Consider the following 26,432-nt stretch of genomic DNA (forward strand, 5'->3'; position numbering starts at 1 on the left):
CAATATGCTCTATCTCCAGAAACTGCTCAATTAGCTTCTAATTAGCTGCTTGTATAGACTAGAATGCTGCATCTGCAGATCTGGAAGTCCATGTGTGAAACTCTTTAGTAAAGAATCTGATCTGACAATTCTCCAGCCTCCAGAATAATGGATGTTACAAGCTCCTTGTTAATTATGGAAAATGGCAGTAATTGCTGCTACTATAATTCATACACATCAATTAACCCCTGCTTATCAGCTCAAGTAGAGATGAATTTCCTAAAACAAAGGCATGCATTCATTTTTAGTCTGCAGTTGCCTTCCTCCTTTTTCCATACAGCAATCTCTAATGACTAATAATGAAATGGGGATTTGCCCTGAAATGGGCTAAGCAAGTAAAATCTACTCCTATGGATTTATAAGACCAGGGTCACACAGACCGTGAAATTCAGCACTCTGGGACACGCTAACATGTAGGTTCAGTGAACATGTATAGTGCTCTGCATTTGTACAATGGCTTAGGTTACAAAGTGGTCCCTGAGGGGGGATTTCTGGACTGCGGCTTGCAATACCAGTTACTTTAAATACACATGAACGATGAGCTTCTGGACATATGGAAACAAACTGAACTGCAAGTAGCACTCCTGAGATCGCCCTTCAGGGACCACTTTGTAACACAAGTCATCTAACAAGATGTTCATGTAACATCTGACCGTAGTCTTTGTAAAAAAAAAAATGCCACACAAATGTCTTGTCTGATTATGGCCTGAATGCTCTAGTACACCAGAGAACTGTCAGAAGGTAGCATTAGGAAGCGCTCTGATGGCTGCAAAAATAGATGTAAGTAGAGCAGGTAGTTGTCAGATAATGATGTGTAAACCTACTTTCTTACTAGTTTATGACTAGGCTGGAGCACAGTACCCACCTATGCTTCAATAATAATAACACTTCTTTGTGTGTCCAACACATAAGGTAAAAAGTCGGGTAACTAACCACTCATAGAAAGTACACTAGCTCCTTGTGTATGCAGTGAATAAGGTGAGACAGGACAACATCTGCAAGGAGTTTGTATGTTCTCCCCGTGTGGGGGTTTATTCCAGATTCTCCGGTATCCTCCCACACCCTAAAGGCATAATGATGGGGAATCTAGATTGTGATCCGCATCGGGGACAGCGATGATAAATTCTGTAAATTGCTGTGGAATTAATGGTGCTATATAAGCAAGCAAAATAAATAATACATGTCCAGATTTATTATTTTACATACAGTAATTTTTGTGAATAATTTATCATTCATGCACTTATGATGTTTACACTTTAAACCACAGAATTCTTTTCTAGTACAGTGTGAATAATCAAAGTGCATGGTCTCTTGTACAGAAAGAATCATTGCATGAAAACACCACAAGGTGTAGTGCGCTTTCCCATTAGCAGTGACCGTTATGACTATATGATGTTTTTGTATTTCCTTCTGTAGACTTTCTCAGACAACGTGGGCTTCCTGATAAGTGTGTTCTGCGCCCTGGGAGTGTTCACATTACTTTTCATTCTGGTGTGCATAAAAAGTGTGCTACAGAAGGGTATGAAACTGTTGGCTGTCATCATCTGGGTTTGCCTAGTCGCCATGGGCTATGCATTTATATTCACTAGCAGCATTGTGACTCCGTGGGATCAGGTACGTGAAATAATCTACATGGCCGCATATACTATAAAATGCTTTTCTCCTTCTTCTAATACACTGTGTTCTGTGTTAGGTTTATTGGACACTGTTTGTAACGGTCAGCTTGTACACCATGCTACCTTTGTGTATGAAAGGGGCAATCTTTGCTGGGCTTATCTGCTCCGTATCACATATCATCGTTCTCAGTGTTTACGTATCTTCCTCAAGTCATCAGTCTGCTGGAGAATTTGCCTTGCAGGTAGGAATCGCTCAGTCCATAGCTGATCACTGTTTATCCTCCCTTTACCAACCATTAAGTACCCCCAAAGACTTTAGACTATAAAGTCTGCCAAATCCTGTATTTGCAGCATTGGCCAACAGTGTATTAGTCTAAGGCCTGTTTCACATTTCCGTTTTTTGACGTCAGTCAAAATCCGTCAGTTTTAGAAAAAATGGATCCGCTCCTTTTTTGGCGGATCCGCTTTTTTCCCCCAGACTTACATTAGCGGCGGATTTTGACTGACGGTCGTCCGTCGCGTCCGTTTTTTGACGGGTCAGTCAGAATTGTAGCGGCTCCCAGGTGGAGGAGACGGACTCTGAAACGTTTTTTTCTGAGCGATGGTCCGCTATCTTTTATTGCGCATGCCAGCCAGATTTGCTCTGCCAGGGATTTTAACCCTGAATAGTGTTCCAGAAGTCCGTGAAATGTCTCTCTCTCGCGCGACTGCGGTTCCTTTAAATTTCTCCCACTTCCCGTCTGCAGCGGATCCGACCTAAAAACGGATACTGTAGCATCCGTTTGGCCCACAACGGAAACGGATCCGTTTTTGTCACCTCTGGCGGATTTTGGCTGACAAAAAAAAGACGGAAATGTGAAACAGGCCTAAGGTGTTCCTTTAACACAGACTGCCTGGCTGCATGATATGACAGTAAACTTTTACTGATTGGCTGTCTTTTGAATGTCTGACACAGGCAGCCCAAAGCAAGTGATCTGTACTATGTACTAGATCGTTCAGTGCACGTACGTTGCCATGGTTCTTGGCATCACAAGTCTTGTTTACACAGGACGATGCATCACCAAAAACGATGATCTTTTACGTTGCACAAAAGATAATTGTACCCGATGAATGAGCAGATAGATAATCGGGAACCAAACGTTTTAACGATGGTTGTTCACTATAATCTAGCTTTGTAAATGTCCCTTAATATGTAGAGGAGCCTCCCAACTCACCAAAAAGATGTTGGGAGATAGAATGATCTAGCTTTTTTTTCACTAGAAGTTAAAGGGGTTGTCCTGCCTTAAGCTACAAGTCTACATTCACTCTCTGTGACCACAAACTTGTGAATCCTCAGAGCGTGTCCACTGCGTGCTGTGAGTTTTGTTCAGCGCTGGGAGAGGAGGAAGCGTGGCCGCAGGTATGCAGTCATGTGCCAACTAGACTGTATCTGTCCTCACTCAATGCAAGTGTATTGAGTGACGTTGGATATAGTCTAGGCATAAACCATAAAACAAAAAGTGCAGAAAAACCAAATATTAGAATGATAAAAAAATCTATCTTCAGTAGGTCATTTTAAAAATTTTTGTAACACACCGCTGAACCAAAAAATATAAAAGGGGCAGCAACGCCAGCAATTGGTAGATTGTTATAATATGGAGGAACAATCATTTACGTTCCATAGAAAGTAGTGCTATAATAAGCCTCCACACTATGATACATGTGCGTAAATCCTATAGCCATACAAGGAGTTGACAATGTAATATAGAGAAGGTATAAGGGAATGTGCACACGTATGCAGAAAATTTCTGCATAAAAACAGGACTCCTTCCCAGAAAACGCGCGTTTTTTTTCACGTTTTTTGCTAAAAAAAAGCGCGGTTTTTATGCATTTTTTTTCCGCGTGTCCCTAGACACACAGAAAATAGCCAGAAATGCGAGAATTTCCGCAAAATAAATGGGCATGCTGCGTTTTTTACCGCAAAGCGTTTTTTTCGTGGAAAAAAACGCATTAATATGCATAAAAAGTGCAAAATGCATTAAAATGAATGGGAAGCTTCTTTTAAGCTTTTTTTTTTAGCAGATTTTTTGGTAAATCCGCGAAAAAAAAACATGAAAAAAACGCAACGTGTGAACACAGCCTAAGGGTAAGAGGGGTAAGTATAAACACCAAAGGCAGGAGATGCGTGCCGGGTCCCCTTTGAGCATTTCGGCGCTTGTCTTCAGGATTGGGGGAGGGAGTCAAATCACATACTTGCAGTCACATGACCGCTTGCTGCTGGCACCGCAAAATCCTCATCATGTGCAGTTTGCACGCTGTGAGGATTCACAAGTCCTGTAGTCACTTAGTGACTTCAGACTTTAGGCTTAATACCGTACAACCCCTTTTAAGTCACTGTCAGATCATTCACTAAGGACACAAAAGTATTCTGGTAGGCTGCGTGCTGCTGTTTAGAAGGGGGTTTGTGATCTACAGGAGAGATAGCAATTGGCCAGTTGATTGTTCACCGAATTGCTACCTGTGTATGGGGGCATTACAAAACTTTGTTAAATATCTAATATTTTTCTATTAAGAGAACTTGCTTATTTAATTAGAAGACTAAGCAAAACTGTAGCTTACTGCCTGTCATGTCTGCAGGTTATAGCAGATGTGGTCATCTTGCTGTGCGGGAATGTGGTTGGAGGTTATCATAAACGAGTCACCGAAAGTGCATTAAAGGACACCTACCATGAAGCTATCAACTTCTTTAAATCACGACGCAAATTGTACTCGCAGGAGAGGCAGCAGGTACGGTAGGGCTTTGTTCCCATTATCGGTCATTTGTAAATATATTGTACAGAGGAAATTTTTCTTATTCTTCTACAATTATTTTTTTTGCATTATTGTAGGCCTGATTTCAATCAGTTATTTTATTGTGTAAATCATGTTGATTTTGCTATATTTGCATATTTATTTATTTATTTATTTATTTATTTTTTTATTTAGTCTGACTAAACAGACTGGGAGAAGACATACTGTAAAATAATTTATTGTGGCAGTGATAATAGGCAAAATGCCATCAACGAAATCAACTTCATTGAGTTTGTTTCCCAGCTGAAGCTTTTTTGGATTGACCATGCCTCTTCGATTTAGCAGATGTACTTGCATCAAGCTGCTTTTATATCTTACACTGCTATTTTCCCGCTTCGCAGGAGCAGCTGCTGCTTTCAATTCTGCCACAGTATATTGCAACGGAGATGAAAGAAGAGATCATAGCAAGATTAAAAGAAAAGCGACCACAGCAAGAAAATACCAACAACTTCCATAATCTTTATATCAAGCGGCACAAAGATGTAAGGTGTGTAAAAGCAAATCTTAGGCTTAATGACATTGTGATACGTCTCTGCAATGAAGACTTGTATATTTCCCACGTCCATATGGTGATGAACCATTGTTCAGATAAGCTGCATTAATAATGTCTTGCAGTATCCTGTATGCAGATATTGTGGGCTTCACATTACTTTCCAGCGAATGCTCCCCCAAAGAGTTGGTAATCATGTTGAATGAGCTTTTTGGGAAGTTTGACCAGATTGCAAAGGTGAGTACTGCGGGTGTAGATGAGTGTGACCGCTTAAACTTGCAGCAATATAAGGTGGCCTTTGAAAAGTTTTCAGTTTTGCACAAGACACGAATGTTCAAATTCATGAGATGTTTTGTCTTCTTCAGGAAAATAACTGCATGCGCATCAAGATTTTAGGAGACTGCTATTACTGTGTGTCAGGACTACCAGAATGCTTGCCAGACCATGCCAAAAACTGCGTACAAATGGGCTTAGATATGTGCCAGGCTATACGGTGAGAACATTTGTAACGTTCTACTAGTGGTGTTCTCTGTTTCCACTTTAGTTGGAAGTTTAGAATTATTATTGATCCCCAGGACTGGTCCAACAGTAGTCCCAAGAATACATTCATGGAACCTAAAGGGCTTGTGCACACGTTGCAGATTTGCTGCGTTTTTGCCATGCAGATTTGCTAGCAAAGCCTGAAGCAATCCTAATGTAAAGTGAATGAGAAACCTGAAGTGTCATGCAGATGTGACTTGTAGATTTCGTGCAGAAAATAATCTGCATTATTATTATTATTGTGCATTTATATAGCGCCATTTATTCCATGGCGCTTTACATGTGAAAAGGGGAAATATAGCCAAGTATAATAAACATGTGTAAGACAAGGGACACACAAGTACATAAGGAGAGGGGACCCTGCCCCCGAGGGCTCACAGTCTACAGGGATGGGTGAGGATACAGTAGGAGAGGGTAGAGCAGGTCGTGCGGTGGTTCAGTAGACCGAGGATCATTGCAGGCTGTAGGCTTGTCGGAACAGGTGGGTCTTCAGGTTCTTCTTGAAGGTTTCTGTTGATGGTGAGAGTCTGATGTGTTGCGCCAGAGAGTTCCAGAGTATGGGGGAAGCACGGGAGAAGTCTTGTATGCGGTTATGGGAAGAAGAGATAAGGGGGGAGTAGAGAAGGAGATCTTGAGATGATCGAAAGTTTCGTGCGGGTAGGTACCTAGAGACCATGTCACAGATGTATGGAGGAGACAGGTTGTGGATGATTTGTATGTCATGGTTAGGGTTTTGCATTGGAGCCTCTGGGCAATGGGAAGCCAGTGAAGGGCCTGGCATAGGGGGGAGGCTGGGGAATAGCGGGGAGACAGGTGGATTAGTCGGGCAGCAGAGTGTAGGATGGACTGGAGTGGAGCCAGAGTGCTAGAGGGGAGGCCAGAGAGTAGGAGGTTGCAGTAGTCGAGGCGGGAGATAAGAGCATGCACTAGTGTTTTTGTGGTTTCAAGGTTGAGGAATGAGCGGATCTGGGAAATATTTTTGAGTTTGAGGCGGCAGGAGGAGGCAAGGGCTTGGATATGTGGTTTGAAAGAGAGCGCAGAGTCGAGGATCACCCCAAGGCACCGAGCGTGCGGGACTGGGGAAAGAGAGCAGCCATTTACATTGATGGATAGGTCTGGTGGAGGGGTAGAGTGAGATGGGGGAAAGATGATGAATTCTGTTTTGTCCATGTTCAGTTTGAGAAAGCGAGCAGAGAAGAAGGCTGAGATAGCAGACAGATATTGTGGGATGTCAGTCAGTAAAGAGGCGAGGATGGGTCCAGATAGGTAGATCTGCGTGTCGTTGGCGTAGAGGTGATACTGCAAACTGTGGGATTCTATGAGCTGTCCCAAGCCAGAGGTGTAGATGGAGAATAGTAGGGGTCCTAGGACAGAGCCTTGAGGAACACCAACAGACAGGGGGCGAGGTGAGGAGGTGGTGTGTGAGAGGGAGACACTAAATGTTCGGTCTGTTAGGTACGATGAGATCCAGGATAGGGCCAAGTCTGTGATGCCAAGAGATGAGAGAGTCTGTAGCAGGAGGGAATGGTCTACGGTGTCGAGGGCAGAGGACAGGTCCAGGAGAAGGAGGACAGAGTAGTGTCGCTTGCTCTTGGCGGTTAGTAAGTCGTTAGTGACTTTAGTTAGGGCAGTTTCAGTTGAGTGATGCGGTCGAAAGCCAGATTGTAACCGGTCAAAGAGGGAACAGGAGGAGAGGTGGGAGGACAGTTCAAGATATACATGCTGTTCCAGTAGTTTTGAGGCGTAAGGGAGAAGAGATATCGCGCGATAGTTAGACACAGAGGGTGGATCAAGGGAGGGCTTTTTGAGGATGGGTGTGATTGAGGCATGTTTGAAGGATGAGGGAAAGACACCATTTGTAAGTGAAAGGTTGAAGAGGTGTGTTAGAGATGGGATGAAGACTGTGGCCAAGTTAGGGATGAGGTGAGACGGGAGTGGGTCGAGGGCACAAGTGGTGAGGTGTGATCTTGACAGAAGGGTTGAGAGCTGATCTTCTGTCATGGTGGAGAAGCTGGCTTTTGCAGAACAGGGCTGTCAATTCTCTGTGCGTTTTTGCCTTGCGTTTTTCACCATTGACTTCACTCAAATCAAGCAAAAGTGCGCATTAATGCAGCTGCATTTTTCCTGCCAAGAAATGGTGCATAAATTTCTGTATCCATTTACTCAACATGTGCACATAGCCTAAAGTAACATATTATTTAGCATGGACACTGTCAATAAACAATCATATTTTCTAATAAATGATCTAATGCAAACTACTAATGCGAAGTCTTTGTTAACCACTGAATGACTTCCCCATTTGATGCCTTTAGCACAAGGCAATTTTTTATTTGTCTTTTTCTTTTGTCGGTATAGCTATATGAGGACTTGTTGTACATGTCCGTGGGACAATTTTGGGGCACATGTAACTTATTATCAAACTTTTACTAACTTATTATAGAGAGCAATATAAACCAGGCAGTTCTGTTGTTTTTTGATGTTACTCAATTTTCCACTAGTCATGTGCTGCACAAAAAGGTGTTGCCTTTATTTTGTGGGTCAGTACAATTATGGTGATGCCAAATTTATGTAGTTTTACTTATGTTTTACTACTTTTGTACGATAAATACATTGTTTTAAAATAACTAATTTTCTTTTGTGTCACTATACTCGGGGCTGTAAGGCGGCCACAAAACATGCAGGGATTGCCTAACAGCCACGGAAAACGTGGCTGCGAGGGCGCGAACTTCTCACTCGGGCACCCGCGAAACTCAGTGAATACCCGAGCATCCGAGGCAAAGTCTAGTAACGAGCACGTAGGCTCATCACTAGTAATGATGTAGTGCTATAGTGCATGTCGTTACAGATGCAGCAATGCTAAGTATGTACCATTTTTAAGCCATGTTTATTTTCTTTCCTGATTTAAACCATTTTTTATTTGGATTTTGGGAGGGATTTTTCCTTTTTAAAAACCTTTTTAAGTGCTTGCATGGGTGATACCCAACACTACCTGAGCAGTTCTGTGTTTTACACTGTCCTGTCATTTCTTGGCTGTCAGCCTGTCAGGCCCTGCCTTCGGCAGTATCTTATTACAGTAGCTATAGTGTGTGGCAGACACTGAGGCCTCAGCTTGTCATAGCAAGCGCTTTACCTCCGTCAAACTCCTCATGTGCTGCTGTTACTAACAACAGTGGCATACAAGGGGTTACATTGCTAGGATTGGAGAGAACGCCGATCCCAGTAGTTACTACAGGAGCCTGACTGCAGGTGATCACACAGTAAAGCTTCTGTCCTGTTGCGATCAGCATTATGTATGTAATGTGCTCATGACTGCTCTATACAACATAAGGCACTAAAAGGTTAAAACCCTGCATGCCTGTATTCTTTGATGTGGCGCTGTTTAATAGCGCTGAGGAGTGTTGTGTCCAGCAACTTGCATAATACAAACCTCCTCCTCCAGTGTAACTATTTTTAGCAATAAATCAATGTAGTTCCTACATTTAAGCAGAAGATATAAAAATATCTTTTGTGTAAAGTAGGGAATGCATGGCCACTTCGCTTCATACTTTTGCCATTATGTAACTGTGTGTAAATCCACCAATTTGTGCAGGTCAGTTGTGTTACCAAGGCAACTCTCAAGGAATTGGAACTGAATAATTCTGTGCATTTCCCTTCGTTTTCTCCCCTCCTTCACAGTATTGGATTTTTTTTTTTTTATTTAGTAAAACTCCAATAAATCAGCACAACTAAGTCCCAGACAAAATCTATTTTCTTCTAAATATATGTTGTCGCATAATAGAAATTTTCAGTGATATACTGTGTATAAGGGACCATACACTGCTCACCTTCAAATGTCTAGAAAGGTGTCCTTGCTTTCTTTTGACAGCGGGAGGCAGAAAGTGGGGAGAAAGGTTGGGCATGTTGGATTTGTTAACATGCCCCGTCTTTTTAGGCAAATGGGAGATGAGCTGCTGGTTTCCAGCACTTGCTTACTCCCCACTATTGTGAACACATGCACAATTAATTACACATTCCCAAGTAAGAAGAAAGCTCTTGGACATCTGCCACCTGATAAATATGCATAAAATATAGAATACTGAATGCTCGCAACTCTAATTCACGTGTGTGTGTACAGTGGTCCGCTGATATGGGGTACTGGGCAGTGTGTGTACAGTGGTCTGCTGATATGGGCAGTATTGTGCAGTAATTCTCTAGTGGTCCGCTGATATGGGGTACTGGGCAGTGTGTCTAGTGGTCCGCTGATATGGGGTCCTGGGCAGTGAGTGTCTAGTGGTCCGCTGATATGGGGTACTGAACAGTGTGTGTCTAGTGGTCCGCTGATATGGGGTACTGAACATTGTGTGTCTAGTGATTCGCTGATATGGGGTACTGGGCAGTGTGTGTCTAGCGGTCTGCTGATATGGGGTACTGAACAGTGTGTGTCTAGTGGTTCGCTGATATGGGGCACTGGGCAGTGTGTGTCTAGTGGTCCGCTGATATGGGCTACTGGGAAGTGTGTGTCTAGTGGTCCGCTGATATGGGCAGTATTGTGCAGTAATTCTCTAGTGGTCCGCTGATATGGGGTACTGGGCAGTGTGTCTAGGGGTCTGCTGATATGGGGTAGTGGGCAGTGTGTCTAGTGGTCCGCTGATATGGGGTACTGAACAGTGTGTCTCTAGTGGTCCGCTGATATGGGGTACTGGTCAGTGTGTGTCTAGTGGTCCGCTGATATGGGCAGTATTGCGCAGTAATTCTCTAGTGGTCCGCTGATATGGGGTACTGGGCAGTGTGTCTAGTGGTCCGCTGATATGGGGTACTGGTCAGTGTGTGTCTAGTGGTCCGCTGATATGGGCTACTGTTATGAATGGGTCACCGAGGAGGAAAACAAGACCAAGCCAAGTCACAGAAAACCAGAGAGGTTGGTAACTACGCGGATTGCAGACCCCTGATCCTAGCCACACAACTAACAGCAGCCGTGGAGCGTACCTACTATGATTCTAGACGCCTCGTCACAGCCGGAGGACTAAATTAGCCTAAAGCAAGAAAAAGGAATATCTAAAACTGCCCCAGAGCAGACCCCAAAGGAATAGACAGCCCCAACACATGTATTGACGGTGAAACAAGATGAAAACACGAACACAGGTAGGAAAATAGGCTGAGCAAATGATGGGGCCCACACTAGCTAGAAAGGACAGGAAAGGAAAGATACTTTCCAGGTCACCACCTGACAGCACGCTGGAGGACGTCCTTCTTATCCACAGTGGGACAGGAAACCACGAGAGTTCAAAAGGACCCTCCCCTCACCACCCTTCAGTGTTTTTTCCTGTCCCATTGCGGATAGGAACGACGAGAGATCCGACCGTTCTGAGCAGATGGTGAGGATCGGGGGGCCCAGCCTTTCCCTTCCCGCCTCAAGAATTCTGCAGGCTGACACCCACCTGAGGGTCCCTCAGCAGACCCAGTGTAGCGCTGCTCCTGGGGGATGGAGTCGCTTCCCTTAAGGGGGCTCTCGACTCCAGGCGTCGCCTCAGATGTCCCTCAGCCAGGCCGCCTCTACAGAGCCACATCCTGTAAGCGGTCCCGGCACCAGAGGACGGGGGGACATCTCCGCAGCCAGCGCGGCAGAAGACCCACAGCCAGGCGAAGGTGGTAAGGGGGGGAGCCGGCGTGGGGTGGATCGCGCCTCTCCAGGCGGCGTCGCAGGGCTTCCAGTCACGGGGTCCACGACGTCAGCTTTCGGGGGGAGGGCGGATTGCGACCCGAGCGTCCGCGTCACTTCCGGGGGCGGGCCCGGGCGACGGTAGTACTTCCGGGTAGCGGTTCTGTCACAGGATTTGAACTGAACTGCGCGCCCGGTGTGAAAAAGCCGACAGGCGACGTCCCCTCCAAGAGGATTCAGAGCAGGTCGGACATCGCCCGGATTAGCGGTGGAGAGCAGCCCCATACAGCCACTCCTGCAGAGATGGAGGATCAGGCGAAATCTGAGACGGGGCCAGATGGCCAGGGTCACGTGAGTACCTCACCAAAGGTTACTGCAGTACCCTAGGTAGGCAGATCCCATAGGACACATATTCTATGTATTCCAGGGGACCCCTGCAGAGAAGGAGTCTAAGAAGAAGGAGAGAAAGTGCCCAATCTGTGCCAAAAAACTAAAAGACACATGGCAGAAGCCCTTATGTGACGCATGCACCAGACGCATAGTGGGGGATGAGCAAGCCACTATGATGTCTAACATGAGATCCATTATAAGGGAGGAGGTACAGGCTTCAGTATCAGGCCTAAGATGCCCCCAGACTCCGCAGCCGATTCCCCAGGTATCCGGTAAAAGGCCAAGAGAGTCAGACTCCTCGTCGGAAGGTGACCCGTCCGAATCAGGGCTAGACGAGGAGGAGATGAGAGAACCCGCAGAAAAGGGGAAGAGATACCTCTTTTCATCAGGGGATACGGACGAACTGTTAGGTGCTGTAAGACACACTATGCAGGTCGAGGAACCCCCAGAGACTCTATCAGTACAGGACGAGATGTTTGGGGGACTGCGGTCGAAAACCTCGATGGTCTTCCCAGTAAATACGCATATACGAGCAATGATACTGGAGGAATGGGAAGAGGCAGAGAAGAGACTTACTGTCCCTAGAGACTTTAAACTGCGACTGCCATTTGACCCAGAGGAGGTCAAGGTCTGGGAGGAAATCCCAAAAATAGATATCCCGGTTGCAAAGGTGTCTAAAAAGACGGTAATTCCCTTTTGAGGACTCCTCCAATTTGAAGGAGCCCATGGACCGGAAGGCAGACGGCCTCTTAAAGAGAGCCTGGGAAAGTTCAGCCGCGGTCATACGGGCAAATATAGCAGCAACGTCGGTAGCACGATCAATGCACCTCTGGATAGATGACTTAGAGGAGCACCTTACAGATAGAACCCCAAGGGAGACTATCCTAAAATCCCTTCCCTTGTTAAAGTTAGCCACTGGGTTTCTAGCTGACGCTTCAGCGGAAACAGTCAGATTTACGGCCAGGAATCAGTCCCTGACCAACGCGGCCAGGAGAGCCATCTGGCTAAAGAGCTGGTCGGGGGACGTTCAGTCCAAGAATAAGCTCTGCTCAATCCCCTTTTCGGGAGGCAAAGTCTTCGGGCCGGTGCTCGATGATATTTTGGAGAAAGCCTCTGACGAAAAAAAAGGGTTGCCGGAAGAGAAACGCAAAAAATATCAGCCCTTTCGTAGACCCCGTTTTAACCAGAGGTCTGACTACAGAGGGAAGGGGAAAACTGGAAGATGGAGCTACCCCAAAGGGGGAGAGAGCAGGAGTAGAAATAACGACTCCATTTTCTCCGGGTCAAACTCCCGAAGGAAATGACGCCACCAGAGTAGGGGGACGATTGCTGGGGTTCCTAGAGGGATGGCGGAAAATTTCCAGCAGCCCCTGGGTGCTACAGGTGATCTCGCAGGGGTACAGGATAGAGTTCGACTCCCTCCCTCCGAGCCGTTTTCTGATAACCAACTCTAACCTCCACTCTGCCTCCCCCATGTGGCTGGATATTCAGGACCTCCTAACAACGGCCGCAGTTATCCCAGTACCCGCGCGAGAGGAAGGCAGAGGGCACTACTCAAGCCTTTTCTCAATAAGAAAGCCGTCAGGAGAGTCCAGAACTATAATCAATCTCAAACCCCTAAACAGGTGGCTAAGATACAAAAGGTTCAAAATGGAATCAATAAAATCCACGATTCCTCTCATAGGCAAGGGGGCGGTAATGTGTACTTTAGATTTAAAGAGTGCATATTACCATGTTCCCATCCACCCAGACCATCAGAGATATCTCAGGTTTGCAGTCAGGAAAGAGGGAAGAATCTATAATTTCCAGTTCCGCTGCCTCCCCTTCGGGCTAGCTTCAGCTCCAAGGGTCTTTACGAAGCTGATGGTAGAGGTAGTTGCCTACCTAAGAATCAGAAATATTACGGTGGTCCCTTACCTAGACGATTTCCTCATCTTAGCAGATTCAGTGGCCCGGCTCAGACTCGACTGTCAGTCTTTGATTTCCATGCTGCAGAGCTTGGGTTGGATTATAAACTGGCAAAAATCAGATCTAGTACCCAAGTCAAAAATAAAGTTCCTGGGAGTAATGCTGGACTCAGAGGAAAGAATGTCTTACCTTCCGGAGGTAAAACAGACCAACACGAGGGAAAGGATTCGCCAGTTCGCAAGACAACGGGTCTCTATCAGAGAGGCCATGAAGATTCTGGGCCTAATGACATCCTGTATTCCCTGTGTCAGGTGGAGCCAGTTCCACTCTCGGGATCTACAACAGGCAGTTCTGTCTTCCTGGGACAGAAGGCAGAGCTCGTTAGACAAGACGATCCGATTGTCTCACCGAGTCAGGAATTCCCTGAGGTGGTGGACCATTCCGAAGAATCTACGCACCGGTGTCTCATGGATCCAGGTCCCAGAGGTCATAGTCACCACAGACGCAAGTCAGCAAGGTTGGGGCGGACACGTCCAGGGAAGATACTACCAGGGACGATGGGGTCGAGAGGACAGCAAGGAGTCCTCCAACTTCAGAGAGCTCCATGCGGTATGGAAGGTACTATCGTCCGCCCAGTCACTAGTGAGGAACAGGCACGTCAAGGTACTATCGGACAATGCCACGACAGTGGCTTTCCTGCGTCACCAAGGCGGCCCAAGACACCCAGGACTGCAGCACCTAGCCGAGCAGTCCACAGAAGTCCACAATTGCAAGATGGATTAAATCCACAATTAGCCTAGCCTATAGGACACAGGGACAGAATCCCCCCGAGAGCCTTAAAGCCCACTCAACTAGGGCCATGGCCACGTCATGGGCAGAGAGGGGGGAGCCTCGGCAGAGCAGATCTGCAGAGCCGCGTCCTGGTCCAGTCTCAGTACCTTCTCTAAACATTATAAATTAGATGTGGTATCCGCACAATTAGCATTCGGCAGAAAGGTACTCCATGCGGTAGTCCCACCCTAGGACCAGTCTCCTTTGGTACTACTCCAGCGTGCTGTCAGGTGGTGACCTGGAAAATGGTAATTAGACCTACCGGTAATTGTGTTTCCCGGAAGCCATCCTGACAGCACTATTAGTTCCCTCCCTAGAATACTCATCCGTACTATTGTGATGTAACATGTGTATGTGGAAATTTTGTTAAATAAAAATCTTCTTGCATCCATCCAGATGTGTTACTTTGAGAAAACACTGAAGGGTGGTGAGGGGAGGGTCCTTTTGAACTCTCGTGGTTTCCTGTCCCACTGTGGATAAGAAGGACGTCCTCCAGCGTGCTGTCAGGATGGCTTCCTGGAAACACAATTACCGGTAGGTCTAATTACCGTTTTTCCCTTCACCCATGACAGCACACCTGAGAGAGGGATCCGCCCCGCCAAGACAGGAACCTACTGAGATATAAGGGGCGGCACCTCTCCCCTGCTTCAGTTGGGTTCCTGTCCTGGAAGGAACCCCACTGTCGGCGGTGCCTGTCATGGGCAAAGGAAGGAAGGAAAGAAAGAAAAAAAGAAGGAACCCAGGCCCGTCCCGGCGTGGGAAGAACAGGTATCTTACCTGTAGCGCCAGCCGTCGGGTGCTGGAGGCACAGTCCCCGGGCCCTCCGGGGTTCCGGGTTCGTGTGGGCGCAGGTGGGATCCCCAGTGGCTACGGGAAGCCCCCACCGCGCCGCCCTCCCCTCGCGCGCCCGCATCTCGATCCCCGAGGCATCTGACAGGGGAGAGACGCTGGCATTTTCCGGCCACTGACGTCAGCGGCGCAGAGGATTATGGGCGCGCCTGCTGACGTCGGCAACAGGCGACGGTGTCATGGCTCCCGGTGCGATGCCGGCTTTTTCTGAAGGCAGTCGGCCGGTGGTCGCAGGGGGGAGGGGAGACAGCTGATCGGAGGTCACTCACAGGCCGGAGCCATATTTAAACAAGGTACTGCAGCGGGGCAGACGGTGCAGCAATGGAGTCAGAGCTGGAGAGGTCCTTGTCTCTGCCACCCTCACAGCCCTCCGGCCGCAAACATGGAAGCCGCTCAAGCAGCAGCCGCCCCAGCCGCAGGTCGGGAGAATCCTCGAGATCCAGAGAGCACAGGTCACGTGCTCCGATGCAGCCTCCGAGTCCGGTACCCTTGAATGCGGGTGGTGAGTGATCTTCGTGAAAGCTAGCATTTGTGTTAATAGGGTTTCCCTGACTATGTTTGACCCCGTAGGAAAGGCCCAAGAAAGCAGGAAGCAAGAAAAATAATAGGGACTGCGCCATATGTAAAGCGGCCCTAACAAGAGACTAGCAGAAAGACCTCTGTGCCAGTTGTATTCAGCGAACTATGGCGGAGGAAGCGCCTAGTTTCGCAGCTAATCTGATATCGGCCCTTAGGTCGGAGATGGAGGGTTCAATTAAGACCCTATTTAAAAAAAAGAGGAAGGGTAGAAAGGATCCCCCTAGTTCTCCCTCAAATTCCTCTTCGGCCTCGTCTCAATCGGAACAGATGTCCTCATCAGACTCCTCAGACAGCGACACGGGGTAAGCCATGTTTTCCGGTGGAAGACACAGATGCCCTCCTAAAGGCCATTAGAACAACAATGGGCCTGCAGGAAGAGAAGGCGACAAACCCTAGAAGACGTTATGTTTGGGGGGCTCCAGGAGAGGAAAAAGCATACCTTTCCGGTGAACGAGAAGATCCAGGCGCTTATTGAGAGAGTGGAGGAAACCCGAAAAATCAGGGGCTCTTCCCTCCACCTCTAAGAGGTGATACCCCTTTGAAGAAAAGGACGCGTAAATATGGGACAAGGTCCCAAATATAGACGCAGCAGTATCCAGATCCTCTAAAAAATCAGCCCTGCCCCTGGAAGATTCAGGGGTTCTTAGAGACCCGCTAGATAAGAAAGCAGACTCATATCTGAGGCATGCATGGGAAGCGACTGCGGGAGGATTAAAGCCGACGATAGCGGGCACCTGCACGGCACGCTCCCTCATGATCTGGCTGCAGCAGTTGGAAGAAAAACTAGCATCAAGGGTCCCGAGAGAGAAGATATTGGCAGATATGTATCTCATGCACGGGGCAGCAGCTTTTTTAGCGGACAGCTCGGCGGATTCTATGAGGTTAACGGCCAGAGAAACAAGTTTATCAAATGCTGCTAGACGAGCACTTTGGCTTAAAGGCTGTCCGGGTGACCTGCAATCTAAGGCTAAACTGTGCTCTCTCCCCTGTGATGGGAGATTCTTATTTGGAAAGAACTTAGACGACATCCTAGAAAAAGCGAGCGATAGGAAAAAAGGCTTCCTCAGGTTCCCAACAGAGCAGAGACGACAGCCCTTTCGGAGAGGCGGAAGGTTCAATAGGGGGCGTCCTCCGGCCGATAGAAGGAGATTGGAGGACAAAAGGAAAAAAGAGTCAGGCTTTATGTTTGGAGGTACCTCCACCTTGAAAAAGTCACCACAATGACGTCAGTATTCAAGTAGGGGGGAGATTGGCAATCTTTTCCCAGGCCTGGGAAAGGATCTCCTCCAATACCTGGATCTTAGGCATCTTAAAAGAAGGCCTGAAAATCCCCTTTGTTCACCAACCGAAACCAGTGTTCGTAGTTACCCCTATCAGAAGAGCGGCCGAAGAACAATTGGCCTTGGAAGCAGAGATCCTGAACCTAATAGACAAACAGGTCCTTTACGAAGTCCCAGACACACAGAAGGGAAGGGGGTTCTATTCGCCACTTTTTTTGATCAAGAAACCGGACCAATCATTCAGGACAATTATAAACCTCGGAGGACTTAATCGGTGGATAGGGAATCAGACCTTCAAGATGGAGTCAGTGACTACGGCCATAAAGCTATTACATCAAGACTGCTTTATGGCTGTAGTCGATCTGAAGGATGCATATTATCATATCCCTATCCATCCAGATTACCAAAAATACTTGAGGGTAGCACTTTATATCCAAGGCATACTGAAGCACTTCCAGTTCACAGCTCTTCCGTTTGGTATATCCATAGCCCCGAGAGTTTTCACCAAATTCATAGCGGAGGTAACAGCTTTCCTTCGGATTCCAGATACAGTCATAATACCCTATCTGGATGATTTCCTCATAGTGGGCAACTCCGAGGACCAATGTACTGCGCAGTTAAGTTAGGTGATCAACACCTTACAAGAATTAGGGTGGAGAATAAATTTCAAAAAATCAAAACTACAACCCCTAAAGCAACAGACCTTCCTGGGATTTATCCTGGACTCAGAACAACAGGTGTGTCTGCTTCCGGAGGCCAAAAAAGAGAAGGTGCGGAACATGGCTTTGTCAGCCCGAGACCAACCTCAGATGACGTTGAGGAAAGCGATGTCTCTACTAGGCACTCTGACGTCCTGTATTCCTGCGGTCAGGTGGGCCCAATTTCATACCCGTCAACTCCAGTGGGAGATACTAGCAGCACAAAGAGCGCTAGGAGGGCGTTTAGAAGGAGGTCTAGAGCTTTCATTACAGACCAGAGACTCTCTCAACTTGTGACTGGACATTACAAATTTGGCCGCAGGAATACCATGGGACAAACAGGTGACAGATGTGATTCTAACGGACGCAAGCTCCCTGGGGTGGGGGGCGCATCTAAGGGGTCACGTAGGCCAGGGGTCATGGACACCTCAAGAAAGGAGGGCATCCTCCAATCTCAGAGAATTGTGGGCTGTGAACAAAGCCCTAACCCACTTCTTTCCCCTACTCAGGGGTCGCGAGGTCCGCATCATGTCAGACAACAAAGTGACGGTGGCATACATCAACCACCAGGGGGGGACAAAGTCATACTCCCTAATGAAAGCAGCCGACGACATCCTGGGCAAGGCAGAGCAACACTTACACTCTTTAACAGCCTTACACATAAAAGGGGCCGATTTTCTAAGCCGCAATACTCTGAGGCAGGGAGAATGGGTCCTAAATCGGTCCATTTTTCAAAAGATAACACAGCTTTGGGGGGAACCAGTGATAGACCTCTTTGCCAACAAACACAACAGGCAAACACAAAGGTTTTGCTCCCTAAACCCAAGGGAAGATCCATGGGCAGTGGACTCTCTGCACATTCAGTGGGACTTCAAGCTGGCCTATGCGTTTCCCCCAGTCGCTATGATCCCAACAGTGGTCAAAAAGATCAGGACCGATCAAGCCAGAGTAATTCTGATAGCCCCATTCTGGTAAAAAGGCCCTGGTTTGCTCTACTACAGAGAATGTCCGTCTCCGATCCATGGGTTCTGCCAGAGATCCCGGACCTTCTAGCCCAGGGCCCAATACTCCACGCACAGGTCAAGGGATTCCATCTGACGGCGTGGAATTTGAAAGGTCGCTTTTAAGGGGTAAAGGGTTCTCCCTGGGGTTGGTGGCTACCATGCTTAAAAGTAGGAAACCGGTGACAACTAACATCTACGGCAGAACATGGAATAAATTCCTAGAGTTCCTAGGTAAGCCGTTAGAACAAGAACCCCCGATTAGTGCCATCTTGGAGTTTTTACAAGCAGGTTTACAGCTAGGATGAGCGGTAAATACACTTAAGGTTCAGGTATCTGCACTAGGGGCACTCTATAACTGCAACTTGGCAGCAAATAGATGGATAGCCAGATTCTTCAAATCATATCATAGGACTAAACCTATTCCAATACCCAGGATAGCTCCTTGGGATATAAACATAGTACTAGAGGCCCTTACAAAAGAACCATATGAACCATTACATCAGCTCCCTGTAAAATTTCTGACCTTAAAAACAATCATTTTAGTGGCCCTTACTTCAGCCCGTAGAGTAAGCGACCTGCAGGCTCTCTCAGAAGATACACACTATAGTTTTTCAAGACAGGGTGGTGCTAAGGACAGACCCCGCTTATCTGCCGAAGGTAGCGTCAGATTTCCATCGAGGTCAAGAGATTATTCTCCCATCCTTTTGTGATAATCCAAAGAATCCAGGGGAAGAAAGGTTCCATAGTTTGGACGTTAAGAGAGCCCTGCTAGAATACATATCTGTCACCAGCCAGTGGAGGAGGTCCCAGTCCCTATTCGTAGCTTTTCAGGGTGCCAGGAAAGGCTATGGGGTTTCAAAAGGGACTATTGCTAGATGGATTATGGAAGCCATTAGTGTAGCCTACTCAGCTAGCGGTATCCCGATTCTTGACGGCATCAAGGCTCATTCCACCAGAGCCATGGCGACCTCCTGGGCTGAAAAGGCAGAGGTATCGATTGAACAGTTTTGTAAGGCCGCTACCTGGGCCACACCTTCAACCTTCTTTAAGAACTATAGATTAAATCTATCCTCCTCTGCTGACTTAACCTTTGGTAGAAGGGTGCTGCAAGCGGTGGTCTCTCCCTAAGGTGTTTCGAAGTCTCCAAAAGTCTCTCAGGTGTGCTGTCATGGGTGAAGGGAAAACCACCATGGTTACTTACCGGTAGCCGGTTTTTCCGGAACCCATGACAGCACCTGTATATCCCCCCCCCTTTTCACTGTATGGGTGTGCACAATTAGCAGGGTGCTTTATATGATGTGGTGTTGGATTAACATGTATTAAAAACCCACCCTAATTTATCTCGTAGTAAAAAAATACTCAATAATATCCACATATAGCCAAAAATTATATTTTCATTCATCAGTCTGTCAGTATTAGAAAATTAATACTTATCAGCCATCAAAACATGTGAGGCCCTGTGGGGGGTTTTCTATTTTTGTCTGTTATTGCATGCAGCTTAAACCCTTTTTAGTACGAGATAAGTGATTGGAAGCTGCTTAATTGAGTATTTTTTACTACAAGATAAGTGTTTGGAAGCTGGTTTATTGAGTATTTTTTACTACGAGATTAATTAGGGTGGGTTTTTAATGCCCACGGCTATACTATGAGATAAGCTTGCACTTTATTGAGTCGATATCAAGTCTCTCCACTAGGGGATTTTCGGGTATTTATTGTGTGTTTGTGTTTTTCTGTGTATCCTCGTCGTGGACTAGGGTGCTTTACGGTGTATTAGGGTCACCGGCGTTGAGCGGGGGCGCCACATCGTCTACAACTAGGGTGCCAACCTCCGCGGTCAGGAAGGGACTTGTTAGGGCCTATTAGGGCAAGGTTAGCTGTCCTGAGTACATCATTATTTTTTGTCTGGTGTTTTTTGTGATTTATTGCCCTGTACCCTATGAGCTAGGATTGTCCAGATTTTAAATATTGAAGTAAAAGTCAATTTTTAGGGGTCATTTTTCTTGTTGCTATCTTGGTTTTTTTTGTTGCTTTGATCCTTTTCTTAAATTTTCTTTGAGGTTCTTTGGTCCGCTGATATGGGCAGTATTGTGCAGTAATTCTCTAGTGGTCCGCTGATATGGGGTACTGGGCAGTGTGTCTAGTGGTCCGCTGATATGGGGTACTGAACAGTGTGTGTCTCGTGGTCCGCTGATATGGGGTACTGGGCAGTGTGTCTCGTGGTCCGCTGATATGGGGAACTGGGCAGTGTGTGTCTAGTGGTCCGCTGATATGGGCTACTGGGCAGTGTGTCCAGTGGTCTGCTGATATGGGCAGTATTGTGCAGTAATTCTCTAGTGGCCCGCTGATATGGGGTACTGGGCAGTGTGTGTCCAGTGGTCCGCTGATATGGGCAGTATTGTGCAATAATTCTCTAGTGGCCCGCTGATATGGGGTATTGGGCAGTGTGTGTCCAGTGGTCCGCTGATATGGGCAGTATTGTGCAGTAATTCTCCAGTGGTCCGCTGATATGGGGTACTGGGCAGTGAGTGTCTAGTGGTCCACTGATATGGGGTACTGAACAGTGTGTGTCTAGTGGTCCGCTGATATGGGGTACTGTTGTGAGTTCATTTTCCCCTTCATTACTGAGGCCCGAGGAACTCCCTCTTCTGGTAAAGAAAGGTAGTGAGCCTGATTATCAAACACCTGAGGCTGATGATGATGACTGGCTGAGTGGAGTTACTGACTGGATATAAGGCTGCCGACGCCCTTCTGCCCTGCGGGTGATTTCTCTGTGGGAGCCTTGGAGACCAGTCTGAATTCCTGCTCCTCTAAAGCTAAGTTTGCTGCTCGGCCTTTTGCATTGGTGCTTTGACTTTGTTTTGCTTTGTTTTTCTGGATCTCTGCCATTCCCTGCTGGGATGTGCTGAATTCCTTTAGCTCTGTCTTCTGAAAATACCTGAGTGCTGATTTAGTTTTTGAAGCCTAGCGGCTTCAGGGTCTTTTTCATATCAGCTTGTTGGCTTATGTCTTTGATAGGGTTTTGGCAGATTGCAGACAGCAATCTTCCTGTCCTTTCCTATCTAGGTAGATTTGGGCCCCGTCTTTGCTCAGTCTATCTTTCTGTCTGTGTTAGTGTTTTCATCTTGCTTCACCGTCATTATATGTTGGGGGCTGCCTTTTGCTTTGGGGTCTGCTCTGGGGCAGTTTAGATTTCCCCTTTCTTTCTTTAGGCCTATTTAATTCTCCGGCTGTGATCGAGGGGTCTAGGGCATCGTAGGAACCCCCCACGGCTACTGCTAGTTGTGTTGATAGGTTCAGGGGTCTGCAATCTCATAGTTGCCAACTTCTCTGGTTTTCTGGACTTAGCTTGTATTTCTGCTTTTGCCTCCTACGGTGACTCATTCATAACAGGGTACTGAACAGTGTGTGTCTAGTGGTCCACTGATATGGGGTACTGAACAGTGTGTGTCTAGTGGTCCGCTGATATGGGGTACTGAACAGTGTGTGTATAGTGATTCGCTGATATGGGGTACTGGGCAGTGTGTGTCCAGTGGTCTGCTGATATGGGCAGTATTGTGCAGTAATTCTCTAGTGGTCCACTGATATGGGCTACTGGGCAGTGTGTATCTAGTGGTCCGCTGATATAGGGTACTGGGTAGTAATTCTCTAGTGGTCTGCTGATATGGGCTACTGGGCAGTGTGTATCTAGTGGTCCGCTGATATAGGGTACTGGGTAGTAATTCTCTAGTGGTCCGCTGATATGGGCTACTGGGCAGTGTGTATCTAGTGGTCCGCTGATATAGGGTACTGGGTAGTAATTCTCTAGTGGTCTGCTGATATGGGCTACTGGACAGTGTGTGTGTGTGTGTGTGTGTGTGTAAATTTGTAGAGTGGTTGGTAATGGCCTTTCTAGTGGTTTATGTATTGTTAAAGAAGACTCTCTGACAACTTTGTGAATATTATATTCTGTATCTATTAATTTTGTTTTTACATTGTGTGTGATGAATTTGGTATTGCACTTTCTGATGAACCTTTTATGAACACTTTTCTACATGGGTTTTTAATGTGGTGTTTGAAAACATTCTTGACACGTTTGTATTTTTGCGCTAACAAAGTCTGATATTAACTATTTCGTTATAGTTGTCAAGGGTTATGTCTAGGTTACTGTAGATGCAATATAGCAGCTTACTGGTTGGAAAAGTGACTGTTCTAATGGCTGAGCGTCATACATTCTGTCACTTACTCATATTCCCTGTCAGACGCAGAAGAAATACCTTTTAACTTTTACAGGTTTACCTATGACTTTATTATACCTTAGAGATAGTGTGGCCAAAACTACACTCCTCCATGTTTGGTGGAATTGTTTCAGAACACACAGAAAAATAACTAATTCTCGCTTAGAGGACATTTTTTCATATTTGTACTATTCTTAAAAGAGCTAGATATTCCTAATGGCATAAGAAGAATGTGTTCTGCTTGAAAAATATTATCACACTGGCTGAGGAAAGTCGTGTGAGGAATGTGCACAGTCAATATTACGCTTTGCCAGGTCGCCCCAGTTTCTTCCAGGACTCCTCTATCCATTTTACATATAATGCATTTGTGTTTGCAATGTCAGACCAGTGGGCAATTTCCCACAATAATATGACCATCTGTGCCTGAAAACATGATTTTATTAAATGTGGAATGAATGTAGTTATTTTTTCTGCCCTGCAGATGTACAGCTGTGCTTTGCTGACTACACTTAATCTACTGAATTGAACACTTGTTTTTACTGTTTCTCCAGGAAATTGCGCAAAGCCACAGGGGTGGATATTAATATGCGTGTTGGGGTCCATTCAGGAAATGTGTTGTGTGGGGTGATTGGGCTCCAGAAATGGCAGTATGATGTCTGGTCACATGACGTAACACTGGCCAACCACATGGAAGCAGGAGGGGTGCCGGGGTAAGCTTGGCATTGTAATGCATTTCTCCTCGTATTTCATGCACGTTGTATACCTCCAACTTAATGTGATTGCTTTATCCATCATTCTTTAGGAGAGTGCATATTACCGAAGCTACTCTATCACACCTTAGAGGGGACTATGAAGTTGAAGACGTAACACATGGACAGAGAGATCCTTATCTTAAAGAAAATAACATAAAAACATACTTGGTCATAGACCCCCGAGTGAGTTTTTTCTACAGATACATCTTGAAATGTTTTATAAATAATTTGTTTAATTATATACATGCATCCGTATAAGTAATGTGATAAAAGGTGAAGAACTAGAGACTATGTATTAGTTTTTAGAAGGGTCCCTTAACAATAAGCTAAATCCGCTTACTGTGATGCCAAGGACCTGCAGCGCCATCACATGTGAGAGTGAGAATTACAGATCAGTCACCTCAAAAACGCTATTTAAACTAAGCATATGGCAATATAATGGACGTAGCCCTTTTGAAAATCATATCTTACAGAATCATACGTAGTGCTGTCCACCACACCAAGGGAGCACCAAACAACCTAATTTGCTTATCAAAGTTGCTGATTTTTGTGCACATCAAAGGCAATACATATTGCGCTAAAAGTATTCTTTTTATAGGGGCTACATTCTCTATTTGACTATGTAGTTAAAAAGTCTTTTCTTGGTGCTGGCACCTGGAGGCTGACACTAAGAATATGTTTTAGAAAAAAGGCTGACTCCTCCTTAAGAGCTTGGCCAGCTGACAGCCAGCTATTCAGTTTAGCCTAGTGTCACATTTCTACCATTTCATTTTGAAAGTTTTTTTACCTAAGGAAAAGAGGCTGTTAGCTGTGCTCCTATGGAGATGTACTCATCCTGTCTTGAGCCAAGATTGATTCCCAAGGGCCAGGTACCTGCCTTGACTATCCTTGTCCAGCGGAACTTGACTTCATAGGTCAGGACTGCCTGCATGGACAGGGCGAACTTGGGGCAACCGTATTGGACACCCCCCCATGAATCTGGGGGGCCTGAATCTGGTTGTCGATGCCCTTTATTCCTCTCCAGGTCTCCATGATGGTTATCCCTGTGTTATTACCTCATAAAGTGTCACTGGTTCCTTATAAAGTGTCACTGGTCAGAATTTAAAAATTGACCTTATCATGAAGGTGAAAACCATCTCGGGCATTAAAGGGTTAAGAAGGGTTTTCTAACTTTGAAGTTTGAAATAACAGACAATAACAATTAATGTTGCTGACATATTGAATGGATCATGTAATGCCAACATGCTAGTTATGTCCACAATGCTTATTTTGCTGTGTAAAGTAGACTTACTACCCCAATTCACCCAATTATTCCTTTGCATTTGAGAAAAAGTAATAGTTAATTTATCCACTTTCATGCCCATTCAAATATAATAACGACCGGGAATAAAACTCCTGCTGACTATTACCAACAGGCTAGTGAGGACAGCGAGGAAGATGACATACTGCCTACAAGGTCTGCTGAGGTCACCAAGACAAGAGCGTCTGTCCGTATGACGCGTTATCTGGAGTCTTGGGGAGCTGCTAAACCATTTGCTCACCTTAATCATAGAGACAGTCTGATACCAGAAAACCTCAGCACCTCCCGTATAATGGTAAGTGTCCATAAATCTATTACTTGTGAAAGAGACTGGGGAAATGAAGAAGCCCCAGGAAACTGCTAGTTATTATAAGTCCTGTATTGCTACGCATAGGTTAACATTTAGATTACATTCTTTAGTCAATTCCTTTCTTTGATATATCATTGTTTTGTCTTTTCTAGGATCTACCAATGTCTGCTATGCCTCAGATTGGAAATACTGACAAGTAGGAGCAGGACTCTTCTTCTCCCTTGCTGCTTAATGCTTCCTCCATGTCCTTGTGATGTCAGATTCCCTCTTTATAGAATCTGCTACATGTTTACCTGCTTGACTCTTCTGTCCTGTGGCTTCCATGTGTCTGATGTCCACACAGCTTCTTGTGAGAAGAGAATATCTATCTTTGTCCTCTTGTCTGCAGTGTGCTAGTTTCTTAGTACTGTTCGGAGATGTTATCTCCTGTTTGCTTGAAATAATATAAGGGGGCTTTGTTAATGTTTTCTGTCTATAACTGTTAAAAAAAAAAAAAAAAAAAAAAAAAACTCCCATGACTGCATAATTAATGATTAAGTTCCATATACATTAGGTGACTTTCAGCTACATACAAGCTTATCTGCCTACGTTTAATAGCCTGTTTAGACTGGCCAACAAGCATTAATAGCATAGTTTTGTGCACCTAGAACATTATTGTATCTGCTGCATTTGTCCTGTTTACACATCTGCTTCGTGTGTCCTGTTTACACTGCCTTTACAAGGGGAGGAAGCATGAGTGAATATATGGATGCCATGGGCAAGAACTTTTACATTTGCTTCTTTGTGTGAGGTAAGGCTACTTTCACACTTGCGTTGCACAGACCTGCGTCTGTCTGCGCACGGCCGCCGCTAAGCTCCGCCCCCTGCCGCGTCTCCTGTTAGCTCCGCCTATGGGCGCATGGCGCTGCATGCGACCTGTGCACCCTATCTTTAGCCTTGGGTACTCAGGCCGTGCACAGGTATACGTTTTCCGGCGCATGCGTCCTTTTGACGGTGCGCCAAACGCACCGTGTTGCATTTTGGTGCGCTCGGCGCACCGTCAAAAGGACGCATGCACCAGAAAATGCAACGTCATGCGCCCATAGGCGGAGCTTACAGAAGGAGGTGTGGCTGGGGCGGAGCATAGCGGCGTCCGTGCGCAGACCGACACAGGTCTGTGCAACGC

The 26,432-nt window shown here is 46.1% G+C and overlaps 1 protein-coding gene across 3 annotated transcripts in view; it reads left to right on the plus strand.

Annotated features, from left to right (window-relative positions):
• Positions 1-26,432, plus strand: part of ADCY4 (adenylate cyclase 4) — a 152,604-nt gene that overhangs the window by 91,757 nt on the left and 34,415 nt on the right. For all 3 annotated transcript variants that reach the window (XM_073575507.1, XM_073575506.1, XM_073575505.1), the window contains exons 3-12: positions 1,456-1,653; positions 1,733-1,897; positions 4,272-4,421; positions 4,826-4,971; positions 5,100-5,211; positions 5,340-5,467; positions 23,457-23,615; positions 23,708-23,840; positions 25,073-25,252; positions 25,420-25,463. In XM_073575507.1, the coding sequence (XP_073431608.1) occupies positions 1,456-1,653; positions 1,733-1,897; positions 4,272-4,421; positions 4,826-4,971; positions 5,100-5,211; positions 5,340-5,467; positions 23,457-23,615; positions 23,708-23,840; positions 25,073-25,252; positions 25,420-25,463 (1,415 nt within the window). The remainder of the gene's footprint in view (positions 1-1,455; positions 1,654-1,732; positions 1,898-4,271; positions 4,422-4,825; positions 4,972-5,099; positions 5,212-5,339; positions 5,468-23,456; positions 23,616-23,707; positions 23,841-25,072; positions 25,253-25,419; positions 25,464-26,432) is intronic.

Source organism: Dendrobates tinctorius, unplaced genomic scaffold (genome assembly GCF_039654945.1).
Source record: "Dendrobates tinctorius isolate UK_male_01 unplaced genomic scaffold, ASM3965494v1 ptg000044l, whole genome shotgun sequence".
Classification (NCBI taxonomy): domain Eukaryota; kingdom Metazoa; phylum Chordata; class Amphibia; order Anura; family Dendrobatidae; genus Dendrobates; species Dendrobates tinctorius.